Source organism: Physeter macrocephalus, chromosome 1 (genome assembly GCF_002837175.3).
Source record: "Physeter macrocephalus isolate SW-GA chromosome 1, ASM283717v5, whole genome shotgun sequence".
Classification (NCBI taxonomy): Eukaryota; Metazoa; Chordata; class Mammalia; order Artiodactyla; family Physeteridae; genus Physeter; species Physeter macrocephalus.
The window spans coordinates 38,225,199-38,242,537 of record NC_041214.2 but is presented as its reverse complement, the minus strand read 5'-3'; the positions used below and the strand labels follow the sequence as shown (position 1 = coordinate 38,242,537).

General features: G+C 38.8%; 1 protein-coding gene across 2 annotated transcripts in view; it reads right to left on the bottom strand.

The window, feature by feature from the left end:
* Nucleotides 1-17,339, bottom strand: part of CAPN7 (calpain 7) — a 38,554-nt gene that overhangs the window by 2,752 nt on the left and 18,463 nt on the right. The window contains exons 10-19 of one of the 2 annotated variants that reach the window (XM_007108843.4): nt 14,900-15,046; nt 13,576-13,682; nt 12,337-12,457; nt 8,302-8,446; nt 7,854-7,953; nt 7,433-7,568; nt 6,757-6,832; nt 2,747-2,892; nt 1,922-1,984; nt 1,205-1,335 (exon numbers count right to left, since the gene is read on the bottom strand). In XM_007108843.4, the coding sequence (XP_007108905.2) occupies nt 1,205-1,335; nt 1,922-1,984; nt 2,747-2,892; nt 6,757-6,832; nt 7,433-7,568; nt 7,854-7,953; nt 8,302-8,446; nt 12,337-12,457; nt 13,576-13,682; nt 14,900-15,046 (1,172 nt within the window). The remainder of the gene's footprint in view (nt 1-1,204; nt 1,336-1,921; nt 1,985-2,746; nt 2,893-6,756; nt 6,833-7,432; nt 7,569-7,853; nt 7,954-8,301; nt 8,447-12,336; nt 12,458-13,575; nt 13,683-14,899; nt 15,047-17,339) is intronic. The other variant, XM_055090538.1, reaches the window with a different exon arrangement.

The following is a 17,339-nucleotide window of genomic DNA, read 5'->3' as shown; positions in this document are numbered from 1 at the left end:
TGGAAGTCAAGAACAGGTAAACAGTCACATATCCTGTTATGTGACTTCTGTCGCTCAGCCTTGCTCCCAAGACTTACCCATGCTGTGGGGAGCTGTAATTTATTTTCATTGTTATGGCGGACTCTATTACTGTATGACTGTTTTATAATCTTAAATGCCACTGATGAACACTGGCTTTTCTAATTTTGGGCTCTTACACAATTTATTGGCCATTTGGATTATTTCTCTTATATGACATACCTATTCAAGTTTTTATTTTTTAAAAACTGCAGACTTGGGGGCTTCCCTGGTGGCGCAGTGGTTGCGAGTCCGCCTGCCGATGCAGGGGACACGGGTTCGTGCCTTGGTCCGGGAAGATCCCACATGCCGCGGAGCGGCTGAGCCCGTGAGCCATGGCCGCTGAGCCTGCGCGTCTGGAGCCTGTGCTCCGCAACGGGAGAGGCCACAGCAGTGAGAGGCCCGTGTACCGCAAAAAAACAAAAAAACAAACAAAAAAACAAAACAAAAAAAAAACCTGCAGACTTGGAACTTCCCTGGTGGTCCAGTGGTAAAGAATCCACCTTACAATGCAGGGGACACGGGTTTGATCCCTGATCGGGAACTAAGATCCCACATGCCATGGGGCAACTAAGGCCACATGTCACAACTACTGAGCTCGTGCGCCTCAACTAGAGAGCCTGCGTGCTGCAAACTACAGAGCCCACGCGCCCTGGAGCCTGCGCGCCACAACTAGAGAAGAGAAAACCTGCACGCCACAACTACAGAGAAGCCCATGCGCTGCAACAAAAGATCCCACATGCCTCAATGAAGATCACGTGTGCCACAACTAAGACCCGACGCAGCCAAAAAAAAAAAAAAAAACAAAAAACTGCAGACTTTTTTCTTACTAATGTAGGATATTTACAAATCTTTTTATGTGCTCTTTGTGTGTTAAGACTTTCCTTATCCTGAGGTTCTTATCTCCTGTATTAGTAATCTACCTGGAATTGATTTTTAGATTGGATGTGAGACAAGGGTCTAATCACCTTTTTGGTATGTGGATATTAATTATTCCAGCACCATTACTGAATGGTGCCCTTTCCTCACTCCTCTTTAATCATAAATTAAGTGTCCACACATATATATATTTCAAAACCCTATTCTGTTCCACTAAACTCATTTTTAATATAACATTATTAATTTAAGAAAGTTACTTATCACAAACCTTGGTCCTCTTAGCTCGATCAGTAGTGGCCCAGTCTTCTCTATATGGAATTGGTAAATGGGGTTATTTTTGTGAGTCTCTTGGAAATTTCCACATCCTCCGGCACTCTGACCACTCCACTTTCCATTAATCTAATAAAACAAAGCTTTTGTATTAACAAAACTTCACATTCTATAATTCTACTTTAAAGACAAAATTCCTTTGCACCTTAAAAAAAAAGAAAAAAGAAAAAAAAAAGCAACTCTCCACTGTGGCTGCATCCTCTCTCTCCAGGCTTTATTGCCACTGGCAGCCAGCATCCCTCTCCAAGTCAGCCTGGCTACTTTGCTACTCTCAGCCCTGTCTCCAACTCTCAGCCTTCAAGTCTGCCCTGCCAAGAAGTCTCCCTAAAATCCTCTTCCACACGTCTAGCCCACCCTGCAGAGTCAATCTCAAATTGTGCTTAAGGCCTTCCCTACTGACCAAGGTTTGCACTCATCTTCTTTCTCTGAATTAATTTTTTCCCATAGAATCACTTAACGGTGCTCACTGAAGAGCTTGTATTCCAACCCAGACTGGAGACTACTTACATTTCCCTTGTAGTCCTGTCAAGTCCCAGAATGTTTTTACTTTGTAAGAAATTGTTAAACATGAAAAAAAAAATGAGAAAAGGAGAAAAAGGAAAGGGAATTCTAAGATTTCAATGAGATTATGACCCAGAGAAAAAAATTCTCTTACCTGTTTTGATACAGTATATGGTGAAGGAATCTTTGAAAAAGTAAAGCTGCATGCTGAGTATACCTAGAGTAAAAAAAAAAATACTATAGTGATAAAATTTATGCTTATAAAAACGCTAAAGTGATGAAAGAATGTTTTGGAAGACTAAGAAATTAGTTGGCATATATAATAGTCCTGATTCTGTAGGCAGCCTGGCATCAGGGCAGGAATAAACAACTGCGGGTTGGGCAGCTAAGGCTCTGTCTGCTGCTAACTGTATGACTCAGGACATAGCACAATCTCCCTAGGCCTTGGCTTCTGCATGTGAAAAATGAAGGGGTGAAAGAAGCTCCCAAAGTCCCTTTCGTCACTAGAAATCTATTCAAATTGAGCTTCTTGACTGATCTACGACAAACAAATCTATGCAGAACAAAATTACAATGACCTTCCCAGCTACCTGAGAGCCATGTTTATAGGCAATCGATTTCCTTTCACTAAGTTCAAGGTCTTTTTTTAATTCAATAAAAGTATTATGTAGACTAAAGGAACTTTTATTGCTCTGTGAGTTTATTAGTCCAACATACCAAATTACCTCAGGACTAAACTACTACTCTAAAAACTAAAATGTTCATTCAAAATGTTATTCAAAATAAAAATTTTACCATTCAAAAGCATTATTTTCTGCATGAAGCATCATCATAATTTAATACTGAATTGTTATACAGATAAACACACACTCAACAATTACAGATCTTTATAAATAAACCTTTTTTGTAGATAATCCCACTTACAAAGCAGAGACGTTATGTACCTTCTATTATTGTTTTGTCATGTTGGTTTACTTACCCGGACTGTGTAATGGATTGTGTTCTGTTTTTCATACTGAGAAACCACTAATGTAAAGGTATGGGTCCCAGGTGTGGTTAGCTTTATCTTAGTCAAATAATGAGGGCTGTTAATTCGAATCCCATCAATATACGGAGGTGGGTCAGCTGCAAATAAACAAGTAGGTTTACAGAAGACAGGACTTTATTTTCTTTAGTTTTTAAGTTTTATGGTTGATGTAGAAAAAATAATTAAATGGATGGACATCCCCTTAATTAATTCATCTTTTTTTTTTTTTTCGGTACGCGGGCCTCTCCCGTTGCAGAGCACGGGCTCCGGATGCGCAGGCTCAGCAGCCATGGCTCACGGGCCCAGCCGCTCCACGGCATGTGGGATCCTCCCGGACCGGGGCACGAACCCGTGTCCCCTGCATCGGCAGGCGGACTCTCAACCACTGTGCCACCAGGGAAGCCCTAATTCATCTTTAAAATATAATGTACTAAAGAATTACAATTTCAATTTAAAACTTTACAATTAAGCAATTTAAAACTTTAAAATGAAATAGTTTCTAATAAGTAAAAAGAGATCTTTTGGAATACATTCAATGAGGTATATGATAATCCCTGCTATTTGCCCTATGTTTATTTTTCTCTCCTGGAAGAGGATTTTAAAATCAAGATTAACTTTTTTTCTTTTAAGGAAATTTTTTAAAAAGATATAAAGAAATAAACATATATATATATAAAAGTAAACATATATATGTTTATATATATAAACATATATATATATAAACATATATCTATTTCCCACCACTCAGAATTAAATTAACATATTTTTTGTCATACTAGCTTCTTTATAAAACAAAGTTCCTTTTAACCACCACCCTTAATATTCCATTCCACTCTGTTGGATTTGATGGGCATCCTTTCAGACTCTCTCTCTCTCTCTCTCTCTCTCTCTCTCTCACACACACACACACACCACCACCCTTAATATTCCATTCCACTCTGATGGATTTGATGGGCATCCTTTCAGACTCTCTCTCTCTCTCTCTCTCTCTCTCTCACACACACACACACACACACACACACACACACACACAAGCATATATCTAAAAAAACACAGTATATGTCTTATCTTTCATTTTTCACTCAAGTTTTTGAGATCCATGTTGATCTACATAGATACAGTTTATTCCTTTTAAATCCATGTGTACAGTATTGTATGCCATCATATGAATAGGACATATTTTATCTATACTCCCCCATCTAGTTATTCAGACAATGTGGAGATTTGGATTATTTCCAATATTTTGCTATCACACACAATGCTGCCTGTCATATTCTTTCACAGTCTCATGAATTAAGGCTTATACAATAAAATCATTTCATGCATGTCAATTAAGTCATTTAAGATCAATGCTATGAGGTTATTTAGGAACACTGAATATTTATAATGTAATTTGTAGAAAACATTTTAGTATCTCAAACAGGTAGTAAGTCTCTCAAGCTTAGAGGTGGTGCGATCTAGTGTGAAGGGGAAAAGAATGGGCACGTCTGTCGTCCTGAAAGGTGTGACCTACGTCTCAGTTTACTCTCCTGTCAGATGGAGAACAGTCTGATTTACCTCAGAGTATTGTGATGAAAACAAAACTAGAAACCAGAAAGTATCCTGAAATGGCAAAGTCACTATGTGGAAGAGAGGAAGCATTGTTTTTTAAAAAATCCAAGTACAAAGAGTAACAAGTTGTTTGAAATTCAAAAGCCATGTAACATGTTAATGCTAGGAATATGCTCACAAAATTTGTGCTTTTTTGGTTATATAATGACCAACATGAAAGATGGAAAATTTAGCTAGTTTAACTTGACATTTATCATTGGACCTACCGTGTGCCATGCACATCCCAGAAAAGCTTGGGATACCCTCAATGCAGCATAATGGGGAGGAAGGCCATGTTTTCCTGTCATCAAGCAAAACAAAACTGGACAAAACCACTTTTGATCCCATCTCCCCCATCAGTGCCCATTTCTCTGCACAGCCTTCTTGAAAGCACAGTCCGTGATTGCTTCCTTATCTCAGGCCCTCCTCAATCCACTCCACCTGGGCTTCCAGCCCACCTCTCGCCAACTCTGTTCTTGTCAAGGCCAACGATGCTGCCAGAGCTCTAGGTCCAACAGTCTCTTCTCTGGCCTAATCTCACTGGACCTCAGAAATAGCAATGGGTGGAGCTGTCCACTCTTTCCTGCACGGAGTATTTGCTTCCCTTGGGTTATGTGAAACCTTACTCTGCCTCGTCAGGTACTCTGTTCAAATTCTTCTGTGGTAACTTGCCCTCTGCTCCACCGTAAGATGCCAGAGTCCAAGGGCCAGGTGCTGGGTGTTTGTCTCTGAACCTACAACTCTCTCCGTAGGTGATTTGTATACAGTCCTACCTTCAAATGCCTTCCTTATCCCCGACTCCTCCGTCTGTACCTGCGGCCCTACCCTTGTCCCAGAATTCTGCTCAAAACCCCAACTGCCTACTTGGCACCTTCACTTGGAGAGCTAACAGGGATCTCAAATTTAACAAAACCAAAAATTAACTTTTGATTTTGCTCCACAACAAATCTGCTCTCTCCCCTGCTCCCACCATTTACATCTCAGTCAATGTTACACCTTTCTATGGCTCAAGACAAAAACACAGGAATCATCCTTGACTCCTCTTTGACCACACATTAACCCAAGTCCTGACAACCCTAACCAAACCCAAATCTGTCCACTCCCCATCTCCACTTTAGCATCCTCAGTTCAAACCACCGTCACTCCTCACATAAATAAAATCACCGAATTGGGTTCTCTGCTTCCATTTTTTGTCCCCTCCAATATATTCTACAAAGAATTTTCTTAAAAAAAAATCAGATAATGCCATTTTCCTGATTAAGACCCTCTAGAGATTTCCCATCGCGCTTAGAGCAAAATCCAAACCCTTTCCTGGGCTGATAGACCTCCTGTGATCTAAGCCTGCATACATCTGACCATTTCTGTGATACCACACTTCCCAGGCCTCCTGGCCTTTCTTCTGTTCCCAGAAAACACCTATCTTTCTCTCATTTTAGGGTCCTTGCACTTGCTGTTCCCTCTGCTTATAATGCTTTTACCTCTACTTCTAATGCTTTTTCCTCTACTTCTTTGCATGACTGACTCCTGTTCATGATTCAGAGTTCCTCTTATCCTTTCTCAAAGAGGCCTTCCATTGCCACCCAACCAAAGTAACCAATGTGACCCTATGCATTTCTTTACAAATATGTGTCACTATCAGGTCTCTTTTTTCTTATTGTTTGTCTCCCAAACTAGAACATAAACTAACAGCTCCCATCATGAAGTGATAAAAAAAAATTTTTTAATGTGAAAGCAAAATGGTCTCAACACAGTATATTAATGCCTTAGGGAAAGATTTACTTTGCCTGGCAGGAAGGTTATCACAGAGAAAATAACATAAACTGGATCTTAACCACATTCATTATGCGGAATAGAGTAAAAGGAATATGTGGGCAGAGGGCAGGTAGAAGAGATTCTCGGCAGAAGAAACCGTGTGAAAAGAGGGGCAACAAGGGCATGGTGTGTTCAGGAGAAGCCACACCCACTGTGAAATGCTGGGGCATGAGATAAAGGGGGACAGTGAGGTGAAGGCCAGAATATAAAAAGCCTTAGACATCAAGCTGAAGAGTTTGGATTCTATCCAAGAGTCCATGGAAAACCACAGAATTTTTGATCAGGGAAAAAAGATAGGATTTAAATTTTAGAAATAAAGCTCTGACAGCAATGTGCAAGAGTGTAGAAATCCCAAATTCCTGAGGTCTCTAAATTAAAAATAAATCAAAACAAAACACACAAGTAGCATAAATACCTACCCATCTGTTTGAGTAATTTCTTTTAGTCTATCAGCATAATTATTAATTTCTGTATATTATCTACATAAAATTTGTCATTTTCAAATTAATCACACAAATAGAATTTTAATGTTTGTTTGAATGTCTGTTTACTAAACATACCTGGGTAATAAACTTTTTTCCCATCAGTCTTGTATACAACCATTGTGATAAATTCTCGATTATTTGCAAAATCATCCTAAAAGCACAAAGAATCCGATATGGTTAGGAAAATGGGCTCAAAATGCTCCTGTGTGTGTGTGTGTGTTTGTGTATGGAGGTGGGGAGGGGAGGGGAAGGAGATTATTTCTAAGTTTAAGAGCATTTCTATTTAGTGTTATTAAAAAAATGTCATTTTTCTGAATTAAACTGTCATTTCAATAGATGACCATATTGTATGAAGCAAGATACTAAAAAATTGACTCTAAAGCCATTAAAATTATGGTTACCCTTTATAAAATCAGACCCAATGAATCAACATTTCCAAACCCTCTTTAGCATATTTTTTATGTTAATATTCTTAAGATCTAAGCATATAGAATCAACAGTAAAACCCTCTCTAGAAAGCATAAGCTTCCTCATATTTTTCTTCATAGATGATTTCTGAGCGAGATTTTAAGTGTATAATTATAAACGACCAATTTCCTTTGAGGAAAATATTCATTTATCTAAGTAAACACTATTTTCAAGCCACCTATATAAATGAAACAGGCTGGTGATCAAGTTACATATCTTGCTCACAATGGTCTAATTATATTTAAAAGAATTTCTGCATGGGATATAAGAAGGGTATCAGTACCTTGTCTGTTATGTGTCTACTAAGCAAAATCCAAACCGCAGCGCCCCCTTGTGGACACTGCACGTCCAACTTGTACTGGGGATTGTTGGCCAGGCTATAGGCATCTTTCACAGGTCCTTGCTTAGCATCCCAAGTGCTAATGGACAAAATCAACAAAGAAAGTAGTAATTAAATTTCTCATAGAGCTAAACTGAAATACTATTTTTGTTTTGTGTTTCAAATACAATTAGGTTATCGGGTTTTCTTGTTTTTTAAATTTTTGGCATAACCAAGAAGCATATAAAGAGAATAACTATTACACGACAGTCATCTGTGGGCATGACAAAAAGAGAGAGAACACTAGTCTTCCCAAATAATTTCATTTTAAATGAAAAAAGGGAGACTACTATAAAGCATATTCTGAAATGTGCAAAAAAGTTACCTGTGAATACATGTTGATTCTTTAAAAAGACCTGGATTCCAACTCAAATAAATCACATCATAATACTGGCAGAGATCATCCCATGAGATCCAAAATATTCCTGAAATTCAGATGTCTTTGTTAGTCTAAAAAAAATTCTTAATGACGTGTCAGTTAAGTACATTTCACACTGTTAAAGCATGTTATTTATTTAAAGATCAAATATTATTAAATTAAAAAGATATTTACAGGGGCTTCCCTGGTGGCGCAGTGGTTGCGCGTCCGCCTGCCGATGCAGGGGAACCGGGTTCGCGCCCCGGTCTGGGAGGATCCCACATGCCGCGGAGCTGCTGGGCCCGTGAGCCATGGCCGCTGGGCCTGCGCTCCGGAGCCTGTGCTCCGCAACGGGAGAGGCCGCAGCAGAGGGAGCCCCACATACCACAAAAAAAAAAAAAAAAAAGATATTTACCATTGTCTATTTTCTGAGCTGTTCGAGGATCAAAGTTTAAACACTTTTGCAACTCTGGGGTCCAGTTTTTTACATCGTTTTCACTATATCTTCCTTTCCAACGTAAATGACTCCAAGGATTTTTCAGTTGGATAAATCGCAGCCCCTATTTAAAAAACCAGGAGATAACGAAGTTGCAAAACAGTTTTACCGTATTTTTATTAGCTATATCATTCTCCAAGCGAGGATGCAATTTGAATACTTATCCATTCTTTTCCCTACAAATAAATCTGAAATTACTATTCTTTAATCAATACTTCCCCAAATGCCATATCTGATCAAAAACTATAAATGGCTACCTATCCCTAGAGCTATGCTGTCCTTATGTAGCCACTAATCACACATGATTAGTTATAATTAAATCGGGACTTCCCTGGCAGTCCAGGGGTTAAGACTCTGAGTTCTCAATGCAGGGGGCACAAATTTGATCCCTGGCTGGGGAACTAAGATCCCTCTTGCCTCATGGCGCAGCCAAAAAAGAAAAACAAAATTGGTATCATTTAATTCAGTTTACAAATCAGTTCCTTAGTCACAGTGGCCACATTTCAAGAGTTCAAGGACCAAGTGTACTAGTAGCTAATGCATCGCACAGCACAGACACAGAACATTTGCAGCCTCACAGGAAGGTCTATGGGGCTGCCCTGCCTTCGAGCGTCCGGTGTTCCCTGTCCTTTCAGAGCCTGCTCTACTCTGGCCTCACTGTTTTCCAGCGCCCAGGCCCCCCGCATTTGGCTCCGGGGGAGCCCTTCCTCTCACAACCCCACAAATGAGCCTTTTATTCAATTTCACCTCTAAACACCTTTGCTCCTACTGCTCCTGTCTCTGGAAGGTGCTCTCGGATCCCTTTTAACTACTCTTCTTTTCAGATCCTCTTTAGCTTCGTTCTCCACTGTCTCTCAGTGAAGACTGAAGCAATGAAAAGAACACGAACTTTGGAGTCATAATGAAATAGGACCAAATTCCAGCTCTACTATTTATCAGCTTTATGGGCCTTGGTTGGTCATTACTCTCTCTGAGCTGTTGTGAAGATTAAATGGAGTAACACATGAAAAGTTTCTAGCACCTAGCAACTTCCTTCTCATTTGAATTACTACCTCTCCTTTAAAGTTCATAGTGCTAACAATCTGTATTACGTTAGTTTACAATAAGTAGTATCCTATCTTATATCGTTTCCTACTTGTGCAAATGCAGGAGTCTTGCCTCCCCAATGCGACTGTAAACTCCTTGAAATGGTAACACTATTATCCTTTTTCAGACGTCTCCACTGAGTTTATGGAACACAGTATGCGCTCAGTAAACACTGGGCATGTCTACAGAGTTGATTACACTAATTCAGAAAAACAAAAGAGCCTGTAAATCCAAAAGATTTGTCTTATTTCCAGGAGTCAACTTAGAAAATTGTGTTCTTTTTCTAATGATGTCACAAATAAAACTATTTGGAAGACATTTGGAAAAAAACACATTCCTTTGCTATTTCAAATGTGGCAAATCATGGCCTGGGGAAGATGTGATTTCTGGACATAAGCCAGACTAATTACTCTCAGGCCATATTCCCTAGAATCTCATTAATACAATTTCTGTTCTCAATCTCTTCTACACCACTTGTGCCTCACCCTGCCCCTGCCACACATCAGCCAACAAACATTGACCTCTAACTCCTTTCTTTTCATAAAACCTATTTCTACATGAGCAGGAAATCTCCTTATTTCAGGACTCTATCACTTCTTAACGGAAGGAGTATATATATAAAGGAGAGGAAACTGCTGCTAAGCTTTTCAGAGGCAGGTCCCAGGTATCACTGACATTCAAGGGCACTTTTGGTGGGAATATAAATTGGGTCCAGCCATTATGAAAACAGTATGGAGATTCCTCAAAAAATTAAAAATAGAACTGTCATACGATCAAGTAGTTTCATTTCTGGGTATCTGCCCACAGAAAAAAAAACCACTAATCCAAAAAAGACATATCCACACCAATGTTCACTGCATCATCATATACAAGAGCCAAGATATGGAAACAACCTATGTGTCCATTGATGGATGAATGGATAAAGAAATTTGGTATACATATATACAATGAAATGTTAGCCATAAAAAAGAATGAATTCTTGCCATTTGCAACTACATGGATGGACCTAAAGGGTATTATGCTAAGTGCAATGTTAGAGAAAGATAAATACCATATGATTTCACTTATGTGTGGAATCTAAAAAACAAAACAAATGAACAAACATAACAAAACAGAAACAGACTCATAGATACAGAGAAAAAAGAGGTGGTTGCCAGAAGGCAATGGGCTTGAGGGGATGAGTAAAATAAGCGAGGGAGATTAAGAGGCAGAAACTTTCAGCTACAAAATAAATGAGTCATGGGGATGAAATGTTTAGCACTGGGAATACAGTCAATAATACTGTAATAACTCTGTATGGTGACAGATGGTGACTTATTGTGGTGATTATTTTATAACATGTAGAAATATCGCATCACTATGCTGTGCACCTGGATCTAATGCAGTATTGTACATCTATCATACCTCAATTTAAGATAAAAAATAAAATGTATAAAAAAATAAAAAACAAGCAGCCTTAATCATTACAGAATAACTGACACATGGGATTGATACTGTGTAAACAATGTTAACTGATTTTTAACAAGGCTATTATTTGAAATGTTTACTTTACTGAAATTTAATAACTTTTTAGTGTTTTGTTTTCAAGTCAAACCACAGATACCTATTTTTCTCTTAAATATGTTGTTTTTCTAGTTTCCCTTGAATAATCATAACAAAGTCTTATTACTTGAAGTAAATGATACATCTTTACAGAAATTTTCCTCATATTCAAGCTTACTTTCAAATTGACTGTTTCATTATCTAAATTTAAATCTCTTGCCAGACACATTCATTAATATCTATCTCAAAGGATGTTCTAACAATAAAATTGTTACTAAATAATAGCAACTGTTATTCCCAATGTTTTAATTTGTGTTTGTGGCAAATTACATTCCTGAAACAAACACAAACCTCTCAGCTTATTCAATTTCACATAAATTTTTATATTTTTGGCTTTATGTAGTCAATTTTTAGGCCACTTTAAAAGAAAGAGACAATTCTAAACAAAATGTGTGGAGGCACCACAATGGGGGGGCTGATTCAGAAAGCTCTGAGACTATAAATTTTTAAATGTTGCAGCAGGTCCCAATTGCCTTTGTAATTCATACAGTTCCATGTGCCACGTAAGAAAATCAGACTAATTAATACACAGTAGTACTCTGTTCTTGCTGATTAATCACTACTTCTTCTTCTAAGTTTAAACAGAAGAAATTGGAATACACTGCTAGTTAAAGTTTCCAGTAACTAGACAGCTTAGTTTCTATACCATCAGGGAAAAAGAGGCCTTCCTTAATAATTTTTATATTTTCTAATCCATAGAACAGATCTATTTTTCAGTGAAAAATAACTAATCAATAACATGAGAAGTAATGAAGTCAACCGTGCCAACACCCACACACAGAAAAAGGGTCTGAAAAAAGCCTCCTAGCATGCAAGGGCTGTTAGGAAAACACTTGCAAACCCACTGGCATGTTTCCTATTCATAGGTATCCTCGTATTTTTCGTCCGTGCACAGCTATTTACTGAACGTCTACTATGCTCTATAGCCTGACACTGCGATTGACCCCCAACGCCAACAGACAGCCCAGAACCTTGAGGGACATGTTTTCACTTCGACCCTGCTACTTTTATGGGAAAAAAGAGAGGCATACAATGTTCCTGTTCTATCATCAGTATCTGTGCTGCTACTGTCATTACATTTCCCATCTTTTTATTCATAATTTCCAATGGTAGAGGTCAAGTTGTTAATGTAATAGGTGGAATGATTTTAAAACTTGGCCTAAACCTTGATTTGTCAGTATTTAAAAGGCTCATGTATCACTTGGAATCCTTGCAACGTCTTACTAGCACACAAGAAAAACAAGGGAAACAAATGTAAGGCAAAACCTTGAACTCTCTGATGTCCAACACGGCGTATGCGTGTGTGGGAACCAGGCCCCACCTCTCGCCTTCAGCTTCAGTCATCACGCCAGTGGATGCGGTGATGAGGACATCCCCTTTGTGAAACCTGGAATGGACCCAACAGACGAATAATCAAAGGAAAACACATCTGCACTCTTAGATCACACCATCTTTCCTTTAGCCTCATGGCTTACATGAAAATTTCCACAAAGTGGAAATCTTTTCTAAAATGGGCTATTCCCAACAGCCCCCAGAGAACTTTTAACAAGTACATTTCTATTTTACAGCAAATCAGAAAAACTATCACATTTCTTTCTTTTCCCTTCCAGTTTTAGACAACTTAATTCTCAGGCAGAAACCTATCAATGAAGGCAAATAAATGTTAAATTTTCAAATGATTTACAAATAAAGGTGAAGATGTGAAATACCAAATGTATTTTCCCCAAAGCCATATCATTTTATTTATCAAATCAGTGAGCTTTCTGGTTTCAATACTGAATGTGTATTATTGTACAGACAGTTTTCCAGTTCTTCATGTGGATTATCCATTTAAGGCTTAAGCTATCTTCCTCTTTATGTTCTCACCCTTCTCTCTTCCCACCTTCCCTCAAATTGATAAGTACTCAGGAAGTACAAAATTACATATTCTAGATTCAAATGTTTGGATTATCTACCATCTGGATTAACTGTAAGCATCAGTGAGGATGACTGAGGGCTGGCTGGAACGAGTGCATAAAGTCTATTTTAAAAACACAACTTCCCTAATAACTGAAAATGACAGCCTCTGCAATATCCATTCTAAATAAGACATTAAGTTTTTATTTTTTAAATAAATTTATTTATTATTTACTTATTTTTGGCTGCGTTGGGGTCTTTGTTGCTGCTTGCAGGGTTTTTCTAGTTGCGGTGAGCGGGGGCTACTCTTTGTCGCGGTGTGTGGGCTTCTCATTGCGGTGGCTTTTCTTTTGCGGAGCACAGGCTCTAGGCGTGCGGGCTTCAGTATTTGTGGCTCGTGGGCTCTAGAGCATAGGCTCGGTAGTTGTGACGCACGGGCTTAGCTGCTCTGCGGCATGTGGGATCTTCCCTGACCAGGGATCGAACCCGTGTCCCCTGCATTGGCAGGCGGATTCTTAGCCATTGTGCCACCAGGGAAGTCCCAACATGAAGTTTCTAAATAGCCCCTTTTAGTACAAAAGACAGAGACAGAGACAGAGAAATGTTTACCTTTGATAAAGCATCCGGAAAGAATTATCCTTACTGAAAGTCTGGCTGTCTGAATGCATGGCGATCCTTTCTGGTATCCATCCAGTCAGTGCATGAAGATCAATATTCTGCAAAATAAACACAGTCAGGACTGTCAACGTGGTTTTCAAGCTCTTAAATAAATCCCCAGGGTCGCTATCAAATCTCACTGATCTGATATGATGATTCTGATAGAAATAAATCAGAAGATAGTAAGCTGTTCTCTACCAGTAATAAATCTCTTATTTAACTCGAATTCCTACCTGGATTTAAGCACAAGCCTCTCTTCTTACAATCTCTGCTGCTTTTCCTGGATTCAAAGAATTGTTTTATTGATAAATATGATGAAAACTCAAAACGTTTAACAGAAAAAACTGCTTTGATGATGATGATGATGACAGTCACTCACCATTTACTGAGTTTTTACAATATGACAGTCAGTCACCTTTCCTAACATTTTACATATATGCTCATTCCTTCTCTCTTTAAGCTGACTGGGTAAATCAACAGGCAATGGATTAGAAAGCTAAACTAAAAATATTTGAAGGACAGAGCAACTGAACATGGAGACTGGGAAGAAATTTTAACATCCTATTACCTTTAACCATGAACTATACATTCTTTGACTAGCATTATAAGAACCAGAAGGATGAAGGAGGCTGGGTACTGGGCAAGGATACTAACCAGGTATGAATAATGGGTGATTTGCATATATTACTTCATTTAATCTTTACAGTTCTTGAGAGGTGGGTATTATACTCATATCACAGACAAGCAAAGAGGCTAAGAAAGGGTAAATACCTTTCTAAGGCAAACAGGCTGATGGGTGTTATAATTCAAAGTCATGCTAGCCTGAATAATTTCTGGCATAAGGCCAGTGGTTTACAACTAAAGGACACCGGCACATACCTTGATTTTACAGGTTAAGTTGTGTTAAGGTTGGGAAAAACTAACTCCAAACTCCTTGAACCTGAATTTACAAATCAAAAAAATATATACAAGGATGACAATATGACATATCCCTTTGAGCTGCAGGCTTCTCTGGAAAGGTACACTGTATTTAACTGGCCATATATCCCACCGGAACGGTAGACACATACACTTCAGGCTTTTCTGAACACCCAATCTATACAATGTGCAAATAACCTTACAAAAGAAAATATGTACCCCATGATAAGGTGATTGATCAACATTTTTCAGGGGTTGATAATGATTTCATTTAAACCAAATATATCATCTATAATCTTTCAAACTTAAAACAGTCATATCAGATAGCAAAACTCTGTGCCTGGATCATCTTACTTACTGAATTGGATCCTGGAAAATCATATCCTCCCATGACTTTCATGTATGCTTTTTCTATGAGAGAAACCCATAATTCACTTTTGTTGTTAGAATAAGAACAGAGCAATTCTCCCTTATGATCCACAGGTAACTGGTCATCAATTATCACCTGGAGAAAGAAAACATTAATTTCCTTAGGTGGTACAAAATATCTTAAAATCCTTTCTATCAAAAAACCTCCACACCTTTCATACTGATAAAATAAAAGGCATGCTATGCCTATTGTTAAGGTAATGATAGTTTCATATTTCTAGAATCTGATCAATTATAAAATGTTTTGTGATGTCTTTCTTCAGGTTGACAAGTTAATCTCCCTGTCAGGTATTAACTTTGAGCCAATTGGTTGGTTAAATGTTATGGATCTACCAGCAAAATTGTTAGAAATTCTAGAAATGTATACTATATCTAAAATAATTACAAAAGGGCTTCTCACTATTAAGCTAAATAACAGTATTAACCTAAATCTGCAGAAAGATTCATGCTGTGTTTAGTTGTAAAATATTATGGCTAAAAAATACATTTAAATAGTATAGAAATATAGAAGTAATCACCACAAAGATATGGCTTCTAATTCACATTATAGAGTGATTTGGGAAACAAGAGGATAAGAAGAATTTTGATCTAATATTAACAGAAGAACTATGCAACTTCATTTTGAAAGATTCTTTAAATAAGAGGTTATCTAAAAATTATAGTTCAGAAAAACTACATCCTCAATAATTTTGTTTAGTTTTTAAGAAATCAGCTAGAGCAGTGGTTCTGAAAGGGTGTTCTCAGACAACAGTATCATCATCATCACCTAGGAACCCGTCAGATATGCAAATTCTGGCCCCCTCCGTAGACCTACTGAATCATACACTTTAGGGATGGGGCCCAGCAATGCTTTTTTTTTTTTTAAATAAATTTGTTTTTATTTTTGGCTGTGTTGGGTCTTCGTTGCTGCGCGCAGCCTTTCTCTAGTACCGGCAAGCGGGGGCTACTCTTAATTGCGGTGCACCGCCTCTCGTTGTCGTGGCTTCTTGTTGCAGAGCACGGGCTCTAGGCACGCAGGCTTCAGTAGTTGTGGCACGTGGGCTCAATAGCTGTGGTCACGGGCTCTAGAGCATAGGCTCAGTAGTTGTGGTGCACGGGCTTAGTTGCTCTGTGACATGTGGGATCTTCCCGGGCCAGGGATCGAACCTGTGTCCCCTGCATTGGCATGCAGATTCTTAACCACTGTGCCACCAGGGAAGCCAAGCAATCTTTTTTTAACAAGCTCTCCAGGTGATCCTGTGCACAATACAGTTTGATTATCATTCAACTACTGAGCAACTTCTCAGCTTCTCACACAGGACTCACTAAGGGATCTTGTTTAAATGCATATTCTGATTCAGCAGGTCCAGGATGAGGCTTAAATTCTGCAATTCTAACAAATTCCCAGGTGATGCTAATGTTGATCCCTGGACTTCCGTGAGTCGACAGGAGCTAGAGAATCCTAACAACACAAGGCCCTTACAACATGGTTCGGAATCCTTAAGAAATTAAAGATGTGAAATTTATTATTTTATTTATTTATTTATTTTTAAATTTATGTTTGGCTCCGTTGGGTCTCCGTTGTTGTGCATGGGCTTTCTCTAGTTGCAGCAAGTGGGGGCTACTCTTGTTGCGGTGCACAGGCTTCTCACTGCGGTGGCTCCTCTTGTTGTGGAGCACGGGCTCTAGGCGCGCGGGCTTCAGTAGTTGTGGCACACGGGCTCAGTAGTTGTGGGACAGGGGCCCAGGTGCTCCACAGCACGTGGGATCTTCCCGGACCAGGGATCGAACCTGTGTTCCCTGCACTGGCAGGCGGATTCTTAACCATTGCGCCACCAGGGAAGTCCCAAGATGTGCAATTAAAAACTACGTATATATTTCACAAAGGAAAACAATATTAAAGGTATCTTACATCTCAATTTATGACTATACACTTAAATTGTTCTGACCTAACAGACTTAGTATGTCTGATATCCTTTTAATCAAAAAGATAACAACCATCAGGAGCACGGGCTCTAGGCGCGCGGGCTTCAGTAGTTGTGGCACACGGGCTCAGTAGTTGTGGCACAGGGGCCCAGGTGCTCCACAGCACGTGGGATCTTCCCGGACCAGGGATCGAACCTGTGTTCCCTGCACTGGCAGGCGGATTCTTAACCATTGCGCCACCAGGGAAGTCCCAAGATGTGCAATTAAAAACTACGTATATATTTCACAAAGGAAAACAATATTAAAGGTATCTTACATCTCAATTTATGACTATACACTTAAATTGTTCTGACCTAACAGACTTAGTATGTCTGATATCCTTTTAATCAAAAAGATAACAACCATCAGATTAAAATTCTTTTTTTTTTTTTTTTTTTTTTTTTTTTTTTTTTTTTTTTTGTGGT